Source organism: Vanessa atalanta, chromosome 2 (assembly GCF_905147765.1).
Source record: "Vanessa atalanta chromosome 2, ilVanAtal1.2, whole genome shotgun sequence".
NCBI lineage: Eukaryota > Metazoa > Arthropoda > Insecta > Lepidoptera > Nymphalidae > Vanessa > Vanessa atalanta.
Genome location: NC_061872.1, coordinates 6,003,394 through 6,021,999, shown reverse-complemented (window position 1 = coordinate 6,021,999; position 18,606 = coordinate 6,003,394). Strand labels below are relative to the sequence as shown.

The following is an 18,606-nucleotide window of genomic DNA, read 5'->3' as shown; positions in this document are numbered from 1 at the left end:
GAAGAATTAAAGGCTATTGTGCAAGGGAATCCATCACAGAGTACTTCAAAGATAGCTGTAGGCTTTGGGCAAGTGATAAAACTATAAATCCACTTGAAGCAAATCGGGAAAGTAAAAAAAAAACTTGAACGATGGATACCTCATGAATTGAGTGAATCCAACTTGCAAGCACGCGTCGGACGCTGTGTTAGTTTGCTCAACAGAAACAATAGTGAAGGGGTTTTGAAATGGAATCATTACTTGTGATGAAAAGTAGATACTGTACGATAATCGGAATCGCTCGTCGCAATGGCTGATACCTGAAGACCCAGCCAAATCCTGCCTTAAAGAAAAAGTTACTTGTGAGTGTTTGGTGGACTAGCGCCGGTGTCGTTCACCAGATTACGGCTGATATTATCAGCAACTGCAAACCATGAAGGAAGAACTAGCTGCTAAACAACCGAGATGGGTCAATCTATATGAGCTACAATTGTAATGTCTGCTTCATCCACCATGATTAACATTTTTTCCGTTTAGGCAACTTCTTATAAGAAAAAAAAAAACAACTCCGATGCGGCAGTCCAAACCGCCTTCAAAGAGTTTATTGATTCTCGCCCCCATGTATTTTTAGTAAAGGAAACAATGAACTACTAATGAGATGGCAAAAGCGCATAGATAACAACGGTGCATAATTTGAATAAATATATTTTACAAAATAAAAATGACTTCATATTCCTCTTGCACAAAACGCCAATTTCATATGTAAGGACCTAAATATAAGATTGCAAAAAAACTTATATTAAAAGAATAGTAAGTGGTTACCATCGCCCAAAGGCCGTATTATATTATTGGCGCAGTAAAGCCCATTTATATATTTTATTTAACAGAGCTTATTATTATTAGGTTTAGTATAAAGCTGGATGTAAATTGAAATGGAAGTGATGCTGCCAAAACAAAAGTAAATTATAATTACAGGACTGAGAGTGACATAGGTCATGAGTTTCCAATACATCTTATTTGAAATAACATAATGTTCCAATAGGTATTAAAGAAAAAGAAAATAAATAAACACAAAATCAATATTGTTTATTAAAAAATATTATTTACATTTAGCATATCTGTGAATTGTACATTATCATTGTATTTTGGATGCCATTTTTAATTCTGTAGACATTTTTTTACAAACTCCATACAAAATACTAATATGACATACATGTAACATTGCACTAGTTATATCAGTACTTGGATAAGTATTCCAACAAAATTCTATAAGAGCTAATATTAAAAATCTGATAATTATAGTATAATTAGTACACCATAACAGATATGGTAATGTATGGAAATACCATGAATAAAATTGATAATGTAAACTACGAGCACATACAATGCCTATAAAATTTACTAAAAACATTGGAAGGACAAACAATTGCGATAAAATGTCAAAGTTTATGCTGTACGCCTTTTCACTCTCATTATTAACAATCTTCTTAGATAACTTATTGCCACTTTTTTGTGAAGACTTCTGAAGCATCATTTCAAATGAATTTATAAATTGTTCTTGTTCCTTAGAAAGCTTTTCTTCTTTGTCAATGTTTGAATTAAGCTTCATTTTAATGTCTTTTTTCAACTTAGATTTTCTTTCTTTATTCTTTGCCTCGATTTGTGGTTGCACTTGTTTCTGTACAAATTTCAAACGGCAATAACTTTGAAAATATTTAATACACATGGGCAAACATATTAACAAAAGTATGATATGTATAGACAACAATGTCAGATGGAAGTAGAAACTTTCAAATAATTTAATGTCTAAAAATCTATAATTAACTGTCCATGTGTGATTAAATACTCTACCCAAATCAAAACTACCTTTGATATATGCTACAGGATTTACTATTAAGAAAGGCAATCCTAATACTAATTGTATCATACCACATATAAATAATTGTTTTATGGTATCCTTGAGTCCGAGGTTTATTAAATAAAAGAAAAATAAAGCAGGAGCATACAAAAGAATGTTCATCTTTATTGAAACTGCCAAACTGTAAAAAATACTACCCAAGTACCACTTTGAATCAAGAAAGAAATTCATAGATATGTATAGGAAAAGAACAGCTACTGGATCGTTAAACATACGTAGAATGTGAATAGAATGGATTCTATATGAAGTTAATATTGTAATAGCAAGAACATATGGAGGCACTTTTTTAGTTTTGATGTAAATTCTAAGAACTAAACTAAGTAATAATATATAGACCCCTATAAAAATGTATTGAGCTAATTTTATGTTATTACCTTTATCTGTAAGAAAATAAAATAAAGAATATATATAGACGAAACCTGCTGGATAAACTAATGGTCCAGTATCTCCTCGAAGTTTGCTGTAATCAAGTGTCCCATTTAAAAATCCTTCACACTCTTGCATATACGCTTTCCAATCTATTTCTGTATAAGGCACTTTTTCTACTATCAGTACATTAAGGATTAACTCGGCTACTATTATAAGAAAAGCCATAAAAGGCAATTGCGCCGGATTCACCACTAATCCTTTTAAAAAATTCCATGTAAAAATTTTTTTAAGTTCACGGTTAATCTCTTGTAATCTATTTCGGCTGCCCATTTTGTAAGATTCTTCTATGAAATTAGTGTCGTTCTTCTTTTAAAACAAATTATTGCTTTCGAATTTTTGATACCTATTATTGAAAGCTATTTCTATTTTAGGATCAGGTCACCAAACCCAGACACTCGGCTACATTTTAGTAGCTAACAGCTGCATGATTATTTTTTAACTTCTAAGACGATTTAAAATAAAAATAATTGACAAGTTGACAACTACGTCAATGTCAGATATAGTACACAACTACACAACAGATATATTCATAGTAAAGACATTCGATATCTTTAGCTTCATTAATAAAAACAATAACTAAAACAGATAAAAATAAAATATAATACTACTAAAACAAAAATATAAAAAAAACACGTTACACATATTTAAACATAAACTCAGGCATGCACATATTCGATTCTAATCTCTAAATATCATAACGAAGGGATCATTGTGTATATTACTTGAAAACTTTGTCTTTATTTAATTTATGAGAACCCTCGGCGAAAGAAGGATGCAAAGCTATTTGTTTAGTTATGGATCTTTTTTTAAGGATTGGTTTTCTAACGATGAGCTGGAAAAGAGAAGAATGGGAAATAGTTAGTCACATAGAGACTATAACCATCAGACCCTCCTCTCTTAAAGGTTATACCTGGTGTTATACTTATATATTATATAAAAGAATGGCAGGTGATCAGAGATGTAATTAGTGCAAGATTAGTGTAAGATTTGGCGACCATGAGATGAGGCTATATATATATATATACTGTTGTCTAGATTACTTATAGGTACATCTTAATAGTAAAATAACTCACAATAACACAATAACACTTGTCGCATCGGAATGAATTTATTTAAAAATGTGTCAGTATACATACAAAAACTTAAAATAGAATTAATCAATAAAATAATGACAGTGTATATATTTACAATTTGTTCGTCCAAAGAAATCGCTTACATTTATACCAATAAAAACGAATACAATTTGAAAATAATAAAAATAAGATTCAGCCAATTAAAAGTTTTACATTAATGTTGAAATATTTTGGAAATTAGATTACAAACTAAATTTTAGATTTTTTAACTAATGACAAAGCTTCAATTTCGTATGTTCATTTATTTATTAGCGCGACGGGTGAGCGCCTTTTTCTTACTCCGAGCGCGTCTCTGGACGTCGATGGTTGTCTCTCTCTCTCCTGTGTATTTATTATTCCCATCTGATGATGGGGTCTGCCTTCCTAGTCTTTTGCTTCCACTTCGCTCTATTTGAGGTATCGTTTTCAGTAACATTGCAGGAACTAAGATCTTTGCTGACCACATCTGTCCATCTAATTTTAGGTCGCCCTCTCGGTCTTGACCCTGCAACATTAAGATTGGTCACTAAGTTCCTATGTACTCTTTTGATGTGCCCAAATCAGCGCAGCCTGCTTTCTTGGAGCTTGTCGGCGATGTCACGTACTCTCAGGCTACCGCGAACGTACTCGTTGCGAATTTTGTCACGTCTGGTCACTCCGCACATCCCCCGAAGCATCTTCAGCCACTTGCAAGCATTGGACATGGCGATGACTCAAGGTCCACGTTTCGCTACTATAGGTGAGGACTGGTCTGATAATGGTTTTATATATAAGTCCCTTAAGTTTCACTGGCATTCTTTGGTCGCAGGTTACACCGATTACTTCTCGCCACTTTAGCCAAGCAGCCGCAATTCGATGTTGAATGTTTGCGTCTAATTTTCCGGGATTATGCAACATAGTACTCAGATATTTATATTCAGCACATATCGTAACTTGCTGCCCATCGATGACAATAGAGCTATTTAGCGAATCTGGGTCGTTACACACCATGTATTTGGTTTTCGAGACACTCAACATTATACCGCCTTTTTGTAACTGCTGTTTCCATTCTCCAAGAGAATTTTCCAGGTCACCTCGGGAGATTGTGCAGATAGGTACATCGTCAGCATATATAATTGTCCACGGCGTTAGGGATTGAGCCTTCTCAGTTAGGGCATCCATCACCAAGCAGAATAAATACGGACTGAGTACTGAACTAAGTTCCTACGTTCTTTTTGTTCGGATTTTCAAGTTTTTCCGCGGGACTAGCGTCTTTAATCGAGCCCGTCTGTGACTCGGTAGCCCTCGCATACTTGTCGCAGATTTAGGGCGTTGTCTCTGCAGGTCGTTTTGTGGCGACGCCCTATCCGATACAAGCTCTATTGAAACTTGACTGTTGATATATTTTCTATTTGAAGTGACGATTTGGGTTTATTATTCCAGTCATCTGACGCACAAAAACCTGTCTTTTTACGACAGAAAAACCCCACGGAACAAAGAGTATCCACGGAATGGGTTGGTGGGTTCCGTTGCACAGATATTTACTCTGTGCTATGCGTTAGTTCATTGTACCGCAATGACACTTTCTTTAGTTTATTTAAGAAAACTATATTGCTTATCCGCTATTATTTAAAATTATTTCCAAGCTCATGGTTAATAACCTCGATAATTACTCTTGTGACTGGTCATCAAATTGAAAAACATGAAAAATACAAATAGAGCTCCCAAAAATATATAAAAAAAAGTTTTATTTAGTGTATTTTTTCTAGCGGTGACTCGCGCATAAAGTGCCTTGTGGCGCCCTATTTCAGTGTTGTATTAAAATGATTAATAATGGAGATGGAGTTCCGGGAAACAGGATTTTTTTTATAGGAAATTCCTCCTCTTTATGTATCTTTTTTGAAAATTTCTTAAATCTACATAGTTTTTAAGTTATTAATAAAAAATCTGAACACAGTTTTTCATTTTTTTTTTGTTAATAACAATTCCCAATTATTCCGTACTCTGAAGCCTTTAAAATATATTTCCACTTTAATCCAATGTGCTATATTTTTAGAGCCTCATATCTATTTTTGTCGTTTTTCAATTTGTTGACCAGACTATTAACCTGAAACACTTCGCTTTGTGGGTCATGGTATCAGAATAAAGTAATAAATGTTAATTGCACATTACATACTTTTAGCTTTCGTGTAATCTATTCGCCAGTTTAACACTAAGAAGCAAAGCATTAAAACCTTTTGATAGCAAGTGATAAAATAAACTTGATAAGGATTTCAGAAAAGGATAATTTTATTAAGCTGAGTAAGCAATGTTATCATGTTCTAGTACTACTAAAATACCATAACATTTAAACGTTGACTCTTACTATGATTTAGTCATTCGGGCTAAATAATTGACAACATAATAACAAAATGAAATTTCAAGTTTTTTGTGATATATTATTATTTTTTGCTTGTACAGTCGTAATTAGTGGTGATAAAAAAATACGTGAGTAATTTGTTTTAACTCTTTAATTAATATTGGGCCGCCAATATAATTTTTTCTTAATTTTTCCACACAACGATTATTTAAATGTTAATAGGTACAAGAGCCGAGATGGCCCAGTGGTTAGAACGCGTGCATCTTAACCGATGATTTCGGGTTCAAACCCAGGCAAGCTCCACTGAATTTTCATGTGTTTAATTTGTGTTTACAATTCATCTCGTGCTCGGCGGTGAACGGTGAAGGAAAACATCGTGAGGAAACTTGCATATGTCTAATTTCAACGAAATTCTGCTACATGTGTATTCCATCAATCCGCATTGGAGCAGCGTGGTGGAATATGCTCTCTATCTTTCTATCTATTTCTCCTCAAAGGGAGAGGAGGCCTTTAGCCCAGCAGTCGGAAATTTACAGGCTGCTAATGTATGATTACTTTTATTAAGTAGACTTATACTTAGTTACACAACATGATAATTAAAATTATATTTTTCTTGTGATTAGAAAATCCTCTTGAAGAACAAATACTGACACTTTTTAAAAAATGGCGAAAAGGAAGATTGCGTGCAGGATTATTTCAACTACCATCTTTGAAGTCTATTAACATAGAAAAAATCCAAGAAAGTTACTATGAGGAAACAGGAATTAAGTAAGAAATGCATATGTGATTTTAAACTTATATTGTATAAGCCATAAATTCAGTAAACATAATTCTAAAATTATAAAGTTTTGTTGTTTCCTGTTTTAACGGATATACCTATAAGTAGTAGTAGTATTCGAAAAGTTTCCTTATTATAAGAAAACTTTTCGAATTGTTTAGCTTATGTTTTAAGTAATGTTATAAAATATTTAAGATTATATTATATATAAAATCTATTAAGGCAAAATAGATTTTATTAAAAACATCGTTTTTGTCTTACGACAGAATATTATTTTCAATCGGAGAGATGAAGTTAACGGGACTTGATAATTTTACTGTTGATGCACTGGATATAATACGAACACAGAATGTTTTAAATATATCTGCCACTATTCGAGTTCCAACACTGACCCTTCATTCAGGTAGGCAGAGAACATTATTTTTTAAATTATATAAACCTAGTTTTATTTAATATCAATCAATATATTTATCGTATATTATTATTATTAATTTAGATACTTATACACTGGTTGGACGAGCGTACTATGTATATTCATTAAAAGGAAAGGGTGCAATGAGGTAAGGCTAACAACCTATAATGGTAGGTACTTAATTCTATATTTAGAATTGCACTATACTTTTTTTTGAGGTTCTCATAGTGTGAGGTTTTATATTATGATTTTTTATTTCTTATAGGATCATATCACGAAATAATGTGGTTTCAATCAATATTGTTTTTAATAATGTTGATGATATTCATACATCAGTATCAGATTTTTCACTTAACTACAGCATTAGCATGGTTGATGTAAGTAATACGCCTCGGTACTTCCCCTACATCATTTTTATTTTATATTATATAACTTTATATTATGACAAAATTACACAAAATTAGAGCAGTTATTGTCCACTTTTGCAAAATTTTTCTTATACTATTTCCATTTCTTTATTTTCTCGAAGACAGCTGCTGTGATAACTTGAACGAGCATCTTTTTTGAATTGTGTATGATTTATTTTATAAAGATATGATGTTTACATATGTACAAGGTTATACCAGAGTCGGAGAACTGATAGGGATGCAGCTATATCGATAAACGTCACATGCTAACAGACTCGATTTTTTTTTACAAAATGTAAGAAACTAATCTACTGCCGGATAATTTTGTACAAATTTATTAAATAATATTATATTGAATTAATTCTTGATTAATAATACCAACTTCTGTAAAATTTCCGAAGATGTTGTAAAATAAATAGGTATAGGTAGCTCGACAATGAAACGAAATAATTATAACGACAGGTAATCTTTATTTAAATAAAAAATAGTAATAATAAATATATGCGATCGATATCATTACATTTTTGGTCACACCACTACAATTATCAAATTTGAACTATCATCGAGAAAATAAAGAAATGGAAATAGTATAGTTATAACTATTAACAGTGTTTTAATCTTCTAGGGTAATTTAGAGAATAGCTCTTGGCCTATAAACAATGTGCTCAATAATGAAGGTGTTAACATATTGAAGAGTTATCACGAATACATTAATGAGAAGGCGAGAGAATATGTTGTGCCAAATGCTAATGAGTATTTATCACGCGTCACATTTAAAGACTTTTTAAATACCATCGCTGATATTGGTGTCAATTCTTATGTGATAGAATAAATTTAGAAATGAATACTTTATTTTAATTAGTAAAATCGTAGTTATTTTTTGTAAGAAATAAAATAAATATAAATTTATATTAAGTAAAAACTGAAATTAAAATTTATTTAAGTATTGATACTTTATTTAGACCACATACCATCAGGTAGCCTGTTTTCCAATAAGCATGCCTAATAGAAATAAAAAAAAAATTTTTGATAAGACCGTTGTATTGAAAAATCTCCAAAATAAATAATTTTGTATTTGGTTTTTTATTATTATTAGTTAATAGAGATAATTTCAACTCTGTATGTCTGTCTGTCTTATACGCTTTTATGACTAAACCACTAAACTGGGTATGAGGTATGAAGAAGTTTGAACCCTAAGGAAGGAAAGACATTTATTTATACCATATTCACTGTAAAACATACGGCCCATTTAGCTCCTCCCCTCAAACTGAGGTGAAAGGTACGTAAAAAATACATTTATTTATATCAATAACTAAACTAAAATGTTGTTCCAAGGTAATTATTGTATAGCTGGCAACATTGAGTTATTCTTACATGTCAGTTGTCATTGTCATTTGTCAAGTAGCAAACAACGACAGCCAGCAGTGTTAAACTTAGCTGTAATTTTTGAATAATATATAAACCGAAGACTTTAATATCGAAGGTTTAAACTAGATTTTTTAAAGTTATTAGAATATGAGATAACAATCAACCTTATAACAAAGAGAATTTGGGAAATTCTGAATATGGCTGGTAATTTTTGGCAAAGTTCACATCATCAACAATGGATACTGGATAAACAAGACCTAGTTCGAGATCGTCAACTCGATTTAGCAAAGTTGTCGGAGGAAGAATATCAAAAAATATTTAACTTCTTTGCGAGCATTATACAAGTACTGGGCGAGCAATTGAAATTACGACAGCAAGTAATTGCTACTGCGACTGTGTATTTCAAGCGCTTCTATGCAAGGAACTCGTTAAAATGCATAGATCCATTACTTTTAGCTCCGACGTGTGTTTTTCTTGCATCTAAAGTCGAGGAATTTGGTGTTATATCAAATTCACGACTTATTACGACATGTCAAACTGTAATTAAGAACAAATTTAGCTATGCATATGGACAGCAGGAATTTCCATACAGAACTAATCATATACTAGAATGTGAATTCTATTTACTGGAGAATTTAGATTGTTGCCTTATTGTTTATCAACCATATAGACCTCTTTTACTCTTTGTACAAGATATAGGACAAGATGACCAACTCCTTACTTATGCCTGGAGAATTGTTAATGATTCTCTGAGAACTGACGTTAGCTTATTGTACCCTCCATATCAGGTAATACTTTCATTTCAAATGATTGATCATAAAAGTCTTATTTTAAATTTATAATAAAAAAATATATACAATTTATTTTAGATTGCAATTGGGGCTCTACACATAGCATGTGTTATGCTCGGAAAGGAGAATTTAAAACCCTGGTTTGCTGAATTGAATGTTGATATGGATAAAGTAAGATTTGAGATTACTAATCTGAGATATTAGTACCAAGAAAATGTTATTATAAATGGTTATTTCATGTTCCAGATACAAGAAATAGTCAGATCAATAATTAATTTATATGAAATGTGGAAGAGCTATGATGAGAAAAAGGAAATTCAAAGTCTTCTAGGAAAAATGCCAAAGCCTTGTCCAGCTCCCCAAAGATAATACTATTTAATTAAATCAATTATTTTTATTGTATCTGTATGACATAATTGATAAAGAATTAAGTATTTATTATTTGTGATTTATTTATCCTCAATTAAAATTTATAATATTAGTATTACTCTTGGAAAAAATAATTAAAAGGAATTGGTGGCCCATAATCACAACTCTCAATCATACCTGTATCTTTATACAAGAAGACTTGTATACAGTATGCTGCAATAAGGTTGACTTGCCGTCTTGAACTGTTGTCCAAAACAAAAGTTTAAATTAACTAACCCAATATTGAAAATGAGAAATATATAAGACTTATATTAATGAGAATTTGATGTCTAAATTTAATTAGAAAACCTGTAATAAGAATTTTTACATTGAGAATTTTCTCTATTGTACCTATCTTATAAGCTATATATAATATGAATAGATCTATTCACTCATGGAGGTATAGGCCTCTCCACAATAAAATAAATCATTTAAAAATATATATAAGTTTCATTTGAACCAGAGGCATGTTAAATTTGCAACTTACTGTCGTCGCAATTTAACCGAAGTTAAAAAAATATTGATAAATCATTAAGAGTTATTGTTATTATATATAATAAATATCGTATACCTCGTGAGCGTTTATTAATGTATCAATTGTCTTCTTTCCTTTAAGCGTATAACTGCTTATTGTATAACTGATACAATCATAACACTCTACTCGTATTCGTACCAAAACATTTTACCTTATAATACATTATACAGCACAGTGTCCATGATTTGTAACTTTCTGAGATACAACTTTAAATTTAAATATGCGATAATTGCTCTCCGTTACTATACCAGCAAATATATACTATTCAAATTGCAACTTATCGATATAAATCAGGTACTGGATAGGTTCATAATACTAATTTATCGATTGCAACATTTATCAACCCCCAACAAATATTTTATGGCAACGATAGTTGTGCTATAGCCGTAATAACTCTGCAGGGCCAAACTTTCTTCCTTGTTTTTTTTTGTGTCTACTTCGTAATTATTACTGAAGTCCCTTGCTCTATTATTACCATCTTAAGATGGTGATAATATAGCATTAATAAAATAAAATAATCGATTTGTATATCTGTAATTTACTTATAGGATAACATCGGAATTGTATCTTTATCTTCAATTCCTATTTACATGATGGATGTCAGGACTCACTCGTCAAATATTGTCCTAAAACTTTATTCGTCGAGGGTACCCTAAAAGTAATTGGAACGTTTAGGTATTTAAGTTAAGCCGTAAGTTTAGTTCTATCAGTTTCATTTTGTAAGTTATTCTGAATATAACGCAATGTTTTACGTCTACTTGTCTTTACTTTTTGGAGTTCTCGGGCAGGAGTCAATCGTTACAAGGTATATTTTCATATGATGAATATAGTAATAAAATAACAATTGAAGCATAACTGATTTTAACTGAATTATAAAATATATATAATTTAATTTTATTTGGGGAGTTTCAATTGTCCTTATTTTACCTGCAATAAGTTGGTTTTTTATTTTTAATAAATGTTATAATTTTTAGTACATCGGTGTTAATGGATGCCCCCATTAATAATAATGGAAATTGTTCTTGCGGCGGATTTGATACATCTTCTCCCGACCAGAACAGTGAACCGCTTTTGTCTCAGATCCCAATGACTGTAAAGTGCAACGACGAAGGCGCCGCAACTTGCAAAAGTCTTTGCCTTGCTCTGGCTTCAGCTACAAAAGCGAAAGGGCCGGAGATTTTATGTGTCAGACTTAAAGATGTTAATGAAACAAAGGTATGATTTTGGTACATAATCTTTTTCACTCAATAACTTATATTCTCGAAGCCATTTTATCCATGAATTTAAGTGACATGGATATAATTATCTAATACATATTTTTATTGGACATCTTATATTTTTAAATAAATCACAAGTTCGTATAAATTATTTATTTTCTATTCAGTCAACATCATTTTTTTAAGCAATATGTAATTTGCTTTATATTGGGAAAGCAATTTAGCAGTGGTATCGGTGCCACAGGCGTTTTTATTCAATCTGATATATTTAAAATCGGCACCTAAAATATAGTTTTCCATAAACGCTCTAATCCGCATTACTCTACAACAATAAACTGTTAAGTGGACACCAAAAACCACCACAACCAAACAAAGGCGCTGTTAGAAATATTAACCATCCGTTACTACGCCAATGCGCCACCAACCTTGGGAACTAAGATGCTATGTCCCTTGTGCCTGTAGTTACACTGGCTCACTTATCCTTCAAACCGGAACACAACAATACCAAGTATTTCTGCTTGGCGGCAGAATATCTGATGAGTGGGTGGTACCTACCCGGACGGGCTTACACAAAACCTTACCATCGAATAATATCGAAAATGTTCTGTAACTTGTTTGTCAGAAAAATAATTTTAAACTGATAACCAAGGATTCAAGTATCTTGTTCACTTTGTGTGGCAACGCTCTATTATCAAGAGAGGCATGAGTAAAATTATAAAATAGATTTTCCACTTAAGCAAACCTTAAATCCCCGATTGTCCAAATATACATGTACTGTGTATTTTTTTAGCTTTCTGCATTTTACAAAATTTGCGAAAGGCCGTGGGCTTACGCAGATATGACAGCAGAGGAACCTCTTTGTTGTGAAAACTCGAAGGTTAAAATTTGTCCTTCAGTCGAAGACATCACTGTCGCTGCGAATACAGAAACGAAAGTATAGTTCGCTATTTATTATATAATAATTATACTGATATTACATAATTATTAAATGAGCATTACTCTTTACATTTCAGTATTATTTTCTCCTAGTTACTAAGCACCTATATAATATTTTTTTGTTTTACGAATGTTAGTTGTATAACATAGTGACCAGTACGTATAGATATATATAGTATTGGACTCAAATGTATACTAATCATGAAACACGTTTAAAGCACTATATAGTTGAAATAAAATTCCATTTAAATTTAAAATATGGATTTATTTACAAGTTAGTACCTACAATTATTATATAAAAAGTATATTGTAAATTATTCCGTTTATTTGTAAACTTTCGCATTTCTAATTCATACCCGACTGCAAAATACTGTAAAATTTTGTTTAATATAAAAAATTACAACAGGATTGTTTTTTTTTTAACCCTTGTTAAATGATAACAAAAATAATTATGTTAAAGCTTGGAATTTACAGAACTCGTATTAAACTTAAAGTAATTTCGAAAACAGCTACTATTTATTAAAACCATTAAGTAATAAAATTTAAATCCCATCGAAATTTATTAAAACCCGGTGCTAAAAATATCCCCTTCAACTATTACCTTTGCTCCAAACAATAATATCACTAACACGATTAAATAAAATATGGACAAAACTTTAGTATTTCCTATTTTTGCCAACATATTTACATTAAGAAACGTAACGAAGAATCTCCTGCTTATATTCCCGGCGTTTTTTGTGGAAGCTGGAGCGTGATAGACAAAAACGAGGATATAATGACGTCACCTAGTAGATAGAACATACTACAATATTTTAAAGGCGTACGTAGTCCACATTTCAAACACGCATTATTGAACTGTGGTTCAGTCTAGGGCAGTCAGTCGAGTCAATCTTCCTAATTGTGATCGGCTCGTGTATAACAACTACTAAAATAATATCATACGGAATTCATAACTATTTGTTTTAATTTTACAAAAACTTTGCTTCGCCGCTCGAAAATCTCGTATTCAGAGCTTGTGCTTTCTTGATTATAGACTTCTTTTGAGCCTCGTCGAAGCGGTTCACCGCCAAATCAACGTCACGACTGAACGGGCGGCGTTCCTTTTTTTCATCGTCCTTTTCATCCTTCTGTGAAAATAAAATAATATAGTATTTAAAATCTAGTCACTCAAACTATCTTCTAATTTTTATAACTAAACTATAACTTCAATGGTGTCTATAGCTTATTTCAATCGAAGGAGTAGAGGTAAAAAAATCTTATGTTAACAAATTATTGCGATTTGTTTATAGCTCTGCTACATTATACACTACAACAGTTCTTGAGTAATCTTTCTAATTCGTAGCTTTTTATAAGCTACGAATTAGAAAGATATAAGATACAACAAACACTACGAAACTTAACTAAGTTGTTTAAATACTTTTACACACTTTCATTTTACTTGCAATGGCCGATAAAACAAATTGCACTTCGCTGTCATTTAAAAAGCTATTTTATCACAAATCCATAATTAGTTTGTTTTTTTTTTCAAAAAACTGTGTGCGTAATTAGTCACATAGCGTTAGACGACGGTTTGCGGGTTAAAGAAAAAAAGTAAATGTTTGTGGGTCCTATACTGCAATAAAAGTTACAATTTTAAAGATAAACTTGTAAATGGTTATAAAAAAAAGATACTCACTATTAATAGTGATCACAAATTGACCTCTTAAAGCACGACATTTAAATCAGAAGGTAGCACCTTGGGTGCCATATCTTGTCAAATATCAGTATAGGTCTCGACAGAAAGTAATACACAGAAAATACATTTTCAGAACAAGATCATTTGACGAAGATATGGTAACATAGGTCTTCTGATTTTAACCACTGACATTATATTATTATACAATTTTTTTGACATAAAATGTAGTTGCATTTTAAAATTGAAAATATGCCGTAGATCTCGACTTTATTTGTCTTTACTTCTCCAATAATTTTAAATACGATTAAAACATATTTAATATGTGAGCCTTTCTTCCAGAATATTTGTCAGTATGTTATATCACAGATGCGTATGTTTTGCAATTAAGATATAGAACTAAAGATAATACGATATTGATTATTTATGATATTATTAATATAAATAAAACATATATTAGAAGATGGACAGTACCTTCTTCTTCTTTTTCAATTTCTTTTGATGTATTTCTAAAAGGCTCTCTTCTCTTTTATGTTTCTTTTTATGTTTTCTGTAAGAAAATGAAAAAAATATTTAAAGTTTTAAATTAAGATTATCAAATGTAAGTGAACGTATACATGTTTATTCAATAAAGAAATTTCAATTTACCTAACAGCCTTCTCCTGTTCATCATCTCGGCTTTCAATTTGTCGCATCCGTGCTTCTTTTTGAAGTGTTGTATTTGCATCCTCTTCTTTAGGTATACCTAAAGCTTTTCGGGCTTTATCTTCTGGGGTATCAGTCCAACTCGACCTTATCGGAAAGGTCTAAATTATTATACACAGAACTGACAGTTCAGACAGAAATAGTTATTGGGCGGTTAACAAACTTAATATAACACATAATACACTTATAATAATTTAACAAAAAGAAAACTTATTATGTAAAAGTAATAAATAGAATGGTTTTATTATCAGTATTCGAAGCTGAGGGTCTTATTGTTTTTCTACAATTGTAACTGTTAAAGCTGGAGGTGTAAATTACCTCGACTGTTCAATGGCAAGATTATGAGCATGAAGTAATATTATCGTTATGCACTAAGTTTTTTTTAAATACTATATTAACGACGTGTTAAATGACAAATAAAAAAATGGAATTGAATCCTGTTAAAATTATAGGAATAGAAATTAAATTTAACTATAAATACTACTTAAAAGCATTTCTTACCTATCTGACATGTCAGGTCCCGCTTTCGCTCTAAAGGATCGTGCTTCCAATCCTAAATATTTAGCTTTGCCTTCAGGCAGCTCTAACATCCATTGTTCACGAGACTTGATATTTGAGTTTTGTAATGAATGACCATCGAGGGTTTTGATCTTCATTTCAATGGCTCGCTCTTCCAGCCGTTGATGAGCATCAGACCACTTGTCTTCCGCACCAGCTGGCAACGGGCCTATGCCATCATCATCAGAACTCTCATATTTTATCACTTCTCGGACAACATCACTATTTTCCGCTAAAACTTCACGCATTTTTTCTGGTATTAATGGTCCTGTAAGCAAGTTCAATTGTTAAACAGAATTTCTTTTTCAAACTACATTTATAGAAATACATAACAAATTTTTACCTATATTTCGGGATTTGTTTTGTTTAGGCAAAGTAGGACCCTCACTTACAGGGGATAAGCTTTTTTGAAAACGTCTTTCTAAATGTGGAGGTAGAGCTGGTCCACATACATCAAGTTTCGGTATTTTATCTTGAGTATCTGTTTTAGATCGTTTTAATTTGTGCCGTAAATCAGTAGGATCAATTTCAACATCTGATTGAGAAATGTCATCACTTAATATTTCTCCTTCTTCACTACTCTCTTTTTGATTAGTTTTTTGGGTAGAAGTTACCTCAGTTTCGGGGATTTTAGAGGGTACATCGGCTTTCACTTCTTGTATGTCAGTGGTACTACTTACCTCTACTGGTGCTGAAGACTCTTGTTTCTCTTTATCAGACTTTGAGCTTTTTCGTTTATGTTTCTTTTTATGTTTTTTCTTTTTCGTTTTCTGCAATTCTTTTTCCAAATTTAGTAATTTGGCTCTTAGCTTTTCATCATCAGAGGAATCAATTTCACTAGATTCCTCAGATTTGTCCTTTACAATTGCAGGTATCATTTTATAATAAGAGCCAGGTTGTACTATGTCAGAGGTATCGCTGCCTTCATTTTCTTCAATTAAAATGGGACTGTCGCTTGTTCTCTTTTGAGTCTCTGAAATAGTGGGTTTGTGTACTGTTGATTTTTTTGTCATCATTTCTGGAGATGATGATTTCTCAATTTTAGATTTTATCTCAACTTCATCTAAATTTTTTTCTTTTCCTGTTATTATGGCTTTTACCTCATCTTTAATATTTCGTACTTTTCCTGGAGACTTACATGACCTAGATCTCGAGCGTCTATATTTGTCTCTACTACTGCTTCGAATATCTCGTTGCCTAGATATCCCTCTAGGGTCAATGGCATGTCTATCTCTATGCCTATCTGGGGTGCGTCTATTCCTACTCCTATCTCCAGAATGCCTTCTTCTTGCTGGAGAATATCTAGAGTATCTATGTCTTTCCCTAGAGTGCCTTTCAAATCTCTCTCTTTCATCTCTCTTTCTGTCCATGTCTCTGTTTAACCTGTCATCAGGTCTCCTACTCCTTCCTGAAGATCTACCAAATAAATTCTCCCTTTTGGTATCATGTTCATTTGGTCTTTTACCTTGAGTTTTTGATTGACATTTGAACCTGCCAGTTTCTGAATCACTGCTTGATTCATCTGATAACATATTGACACCTAAAAACAAAAAAGGAATTAATTAGGAATAAAAAACAAGGTATAACTTACATAATCCAATAGCTTTATTGTTTTAGATTTTATCATCTTAAACTATATTTACAATTAACTTATTCCTAGAATATTAAAACATTTTTGCAATTTTCTTTGCACTGTAACGAATTGATTTTAAAATTCCAGCTGTGGGGATTCCCTTTAATGACTGTCTCACACTAGACTGCCAAACTAGATCTTTTAAAATTTGTCTTAATATAACTGCACAATCAATGTCATAGGCTACAGCTCGGAGAACATCCTCCATGTCTTGCTGAAGTCCACCATGATTCCAAAACTTCACTATCCTTTGCTGGGGAACCATAGGTAATTGCATAAGGTGATGCAATTTAGTTTCAGGATTTAAGTCTTGATGACATTGAGCATCGCCTGTTGGAAAATCTACGTATGCATGGAATTGCTGTAAGATTGGCCTGTAGAGTTCTCGAAAGTTCAATAGTTGTGGTTGAACAATATTTCGAACTTTATTTTTGTTTTCCCCAAAAGTCATTCTAAAATCACCAGCATAGCTCAAATTAGAGATTGCAAAATAGAAGTCATACTCAGAAAACGTTTCGGGCAGAATTAATAAAGTTGTGTGAACAGCTGAACGTAAATTTGATTGGAGTGCATTTTGAAGGTGGGAACTATTGGTTTGTTTAATAATCTCCACTGGTTTATGAAGTCTGCCTGCCAGATATAAGTCATTCCAGTCTAGGAGATCTGCAATGAGATCTTTTTGCGAGACAACACCATACTTGATAGTTACATTTTCCTCTTTGATGTCCACTAAAGTATTGAAGTAAACTTTAGCACCCCAATTCTCTTGAAATCTTGCAACAAAGCCTTTTCCAAGAAAACGAAGTGCTGAGTAATGGGATGGATTCATCTCAATATTAGCGCCGTGCCATCGATATGAGTTATCAACGCAGTATATGAGATCGATCATATTATGCTTCTTTTGATTGCCTATTTGTGGCTTGACAGCTGATCCGTACGCAAAGCAGAATGTAAAATTCTGCGGGAATTTGGATAGTATCCTATAATAAAGAGGAGAAATATCCTTTACAGCACCCGCCACTTTTACCGCTGTAGATGCCATGATTAGTAATAAAATACAAGGATGTTTGTAAGCTGACCTGTATGTATAGCAGTTTCCTATGAATTTTGTTTATAATATACGCCAACTGAGTAATTGTTTTTTCTTTGGGCGATATAAAATATTATAGTTAGTAATGCTGAAAGGGCTTGTTTATTGGTTAGTTTTAATTCACTATACTACGACGAATAATAACTGTGAGAAAAACACATTTTGTCAATCAATGATCAGATTAAACGTCAAAAATGAAATCACGCAACCAAAAGTAAAAGCGACAACCAAACCTATGACCATAGACTATATTATATAGGACAAGTCACGAATAATAAACTTTTGTCATATTCCTTGTTACTTTGTTAGTTAAAAATTAT

General features: G+C 32.0%; 6 protein-coding genes across 6 annotated transcripts; 3 read left to right on the top strand and 3 right to left on the bottom strand.

Annotated features, from left to right (window-relative positions):
- Positions 1-1,044: 1,044 nt before the first annotated feature.
- LOC125070492 (lethal(2)neighbour of Tid protein) lies at positions 1,045-2,828 on the bottom strand. Its single transcript, XM_047680387.1, has one exon. The coding sequence runs from the start codon at positions 2,594-2,596 to the stop codon at positions 1,115-1,117; it is 1,482 nt and encodes a 493-aa protein (XP_047536343.1). The 5' UTR covers positions 2,597-2,828; the 3' UTR covers positions 1,045-1,114.
- Positions 2,829-4,928: 2,100 nt separating this feature from the next.
- Positions 4,929-8,205, top strand: LOC125069174. Its single transcript, XM_047678576.1, has 6 exons — positions 4,929-4,932; positions 6,400-6,544; positions 6,821-6,957; positions 7,051-7,114; positions 7,232-7,343; positions 7,999-8,205. The coding sequence occupies exons 1-6, from the start codon at positions 4,929-4,931 to the stop codon at positions 8,203-8,205; spliced, it is 669 nt and encodes a 222-aa protein (XP_047534532.1).
- Positions 8,206-8,750: 545 nt separating this feature from the next.
- Positions 8,751-10,336, top strand: LOC125072066 (cyclin-C). The gene is made up of 3 exons (XM_047682570.1): positions 8,751-9,529; positions 9,611-9,703; positions 9,779-10,336. Exons 1-3 carry the CDS (start codon positions 8,939-8,941, stop codon positions 9,899-9,901), a joined length of 807 nt encoding a protein of 268 aa, XP_047538526.1. The 5' UTR covers positions 8,751-8,938; the 3' UTR covers positions 9,902-10,336.
- An 871-nt stretch (positions 10,337-11,207) lies between these two features.
- Positions 11,208-13,034, top strand: LOC125071625. Its single transcript, XM_047681944.1, has 3 exons — positions 11,208-11,280; positions 11,450-11,690; positions 12,483-13,034. The coding sequence occupies exons 1-3, from the start codon at positions 11,219-11,221 to the stop codon at positions 12,630-12,632; spliced, it is 453 nt and encodes a 150-aa protein (XP_047537900.1). The 5' UTR covers positions 11,208-11,218; the 3' UTR covers positions 12,633-13,034.
- LOC125071605 (nucleolar protein dao-5) lies at positions 12,958-18,495 on the bottom strand. Its single transcript, XM_047681932.1, has 6 exons — positions 18,276-18,495; positions 15,907-17,103; positions 15,507-15,831; positions 14,949-15,092; positions 14,775-14,850; positions 12,958-13,755 (listed from the first exon to the last, which is right to left on the bottom strand). The coding sequence occupies exons 2-6, from the start codon at positions 17,093-17,095 to the stop codon at positions 13,597-13,599; spliced, it is 1,893 nt and encodes a 630-aa protein (XP_047537888.1). The 5' UTR covers positions 17,096-17,103; positions 18,276-18,495; the 3' UTR covers positions 12,958-13,596.
- On the bottom strand, positions 17,147-18,277 carry LOC125071610 (phosphatidate cytidylyltransferase, mitochondrial). Its single transcript, XM_047681943.1, has one exon. It carries the CDS (start codon positions 18,236-18,238, stop codon positions 17,228-17,230), a length of 1,011 nt encoding a protein of 336 aa, XP_047537899.1. The 5' UTR covers positions 18,239-18,277; the 3' UTR covers positions 17,147-17,227.
- Positions 18,496-18,606: the final 111 nt, after the last annotated feature.

What these genes read in the sequence shown, in the direction of transcription:
- LOC125070492 (XM_047680387.1), bottom strand. Translation starts at nt 2,596, where the DNA reads ATGGGCAGCCGAAATAGATTACAAGAGATTAACCGTGAACTTAAAAAA.
- LOC125069174 (XM_047678576.1), top strand. An exon ending in AACACTGACCCTTCATTCAG is followed by an intron (nt 6,958 to 7,050) that starts GTAGGCAGAGAA and finishes TTATTAATTTAG; the next exon opens with ATACTTATACACTGGTTGGA. An exon ending in AAAGGAAAGGGTGCAATGAG is followed by an intron (nt 7,115 to 7,231) that starts GTAAGGCTAACA and finishes TATTTCTTATAG; the next exon opens with GATCATATCACGAAATAATG.
- LOC125072066 (XM_047682570.1), top strand. Translation starts at nt 8,939, where the DNA reads ATGGCTGGTAATTTTTGGCAAAGTTCACATCATCAACAATGGATACTG. An exon ending in TATTGTACCCTCCATATCAG is followed by an intron (nt 9,530 to 9,610) that starts GTAATACTTTCA and finishes AATTTATTTTAG; the next exon opens with ATTGCAATTGGGGCTCTACA. An exon ending in TGAATGTTGATATGGATAAA is followed by an intron (nt 9,704 to 9,778) that starts GTAAGATTTGAG and finishes TTCATGTTCCAG; the next exon opens with ATACAAGAAATAGTCAGATC.
- LOC125071625 (XM_047681944.1), top strand. Translation starts at nt 11,219, where the DNA reads ATGTTTTACGTCTACTTGTCTTTACTTTTTGGAGTTCTCGGGCAGGAG. An exon ending in CAGGAGTCAATCGTTACAAG is followed by an intron (nt 11,281 to 11,449) that starts GTATATTTTCAT and finishes TATAATTTTTAG; the next exon opens with TACATCGGTGTTAATGGATG. An exon ending in AAGATGTTAATGAAACAAAG is followed by an intron (nt 11,691 to 12,482) that starts GTATGATTTTGG and finishes GTATTTTTTTAG; the next exon opens with CTTTCTGCATTTTACAAAAT.
- LOC125071605 (XM_047681932.1), bottom strand. Translation starts at nt 17,095, where the DNA reads ATGTTATCAGATGAATCAAGCAGTGATTCAGAAACTGGCAGGTTCAAA. An exon ending in AAACAAATCCCGAAATATAG is followed by an intron (nt 15,832 to 15,906) that starts GTAAAAATTTGT and finishes ACTTGCTTACAG; the next exon opens with GACCATTAATACCAGAAAAA. An exon ending in GAACAGGAGAAGGCTGTTAG is followed by an intron (nt 14,851 to 14,948) that starts GTAAATTGAAAT and finishes ATTTTCTTACAG; the next exon opens with AAAACATAAAAAGAAACATA.
- LOC125071610 (XM_047681943.1), bottom strand. Translation starts at nt 18,238, where the DNA reads ATGGCATCTACAGCGGTAAAAGTGGCGGGTGCTGTAAAGGATATTTCT.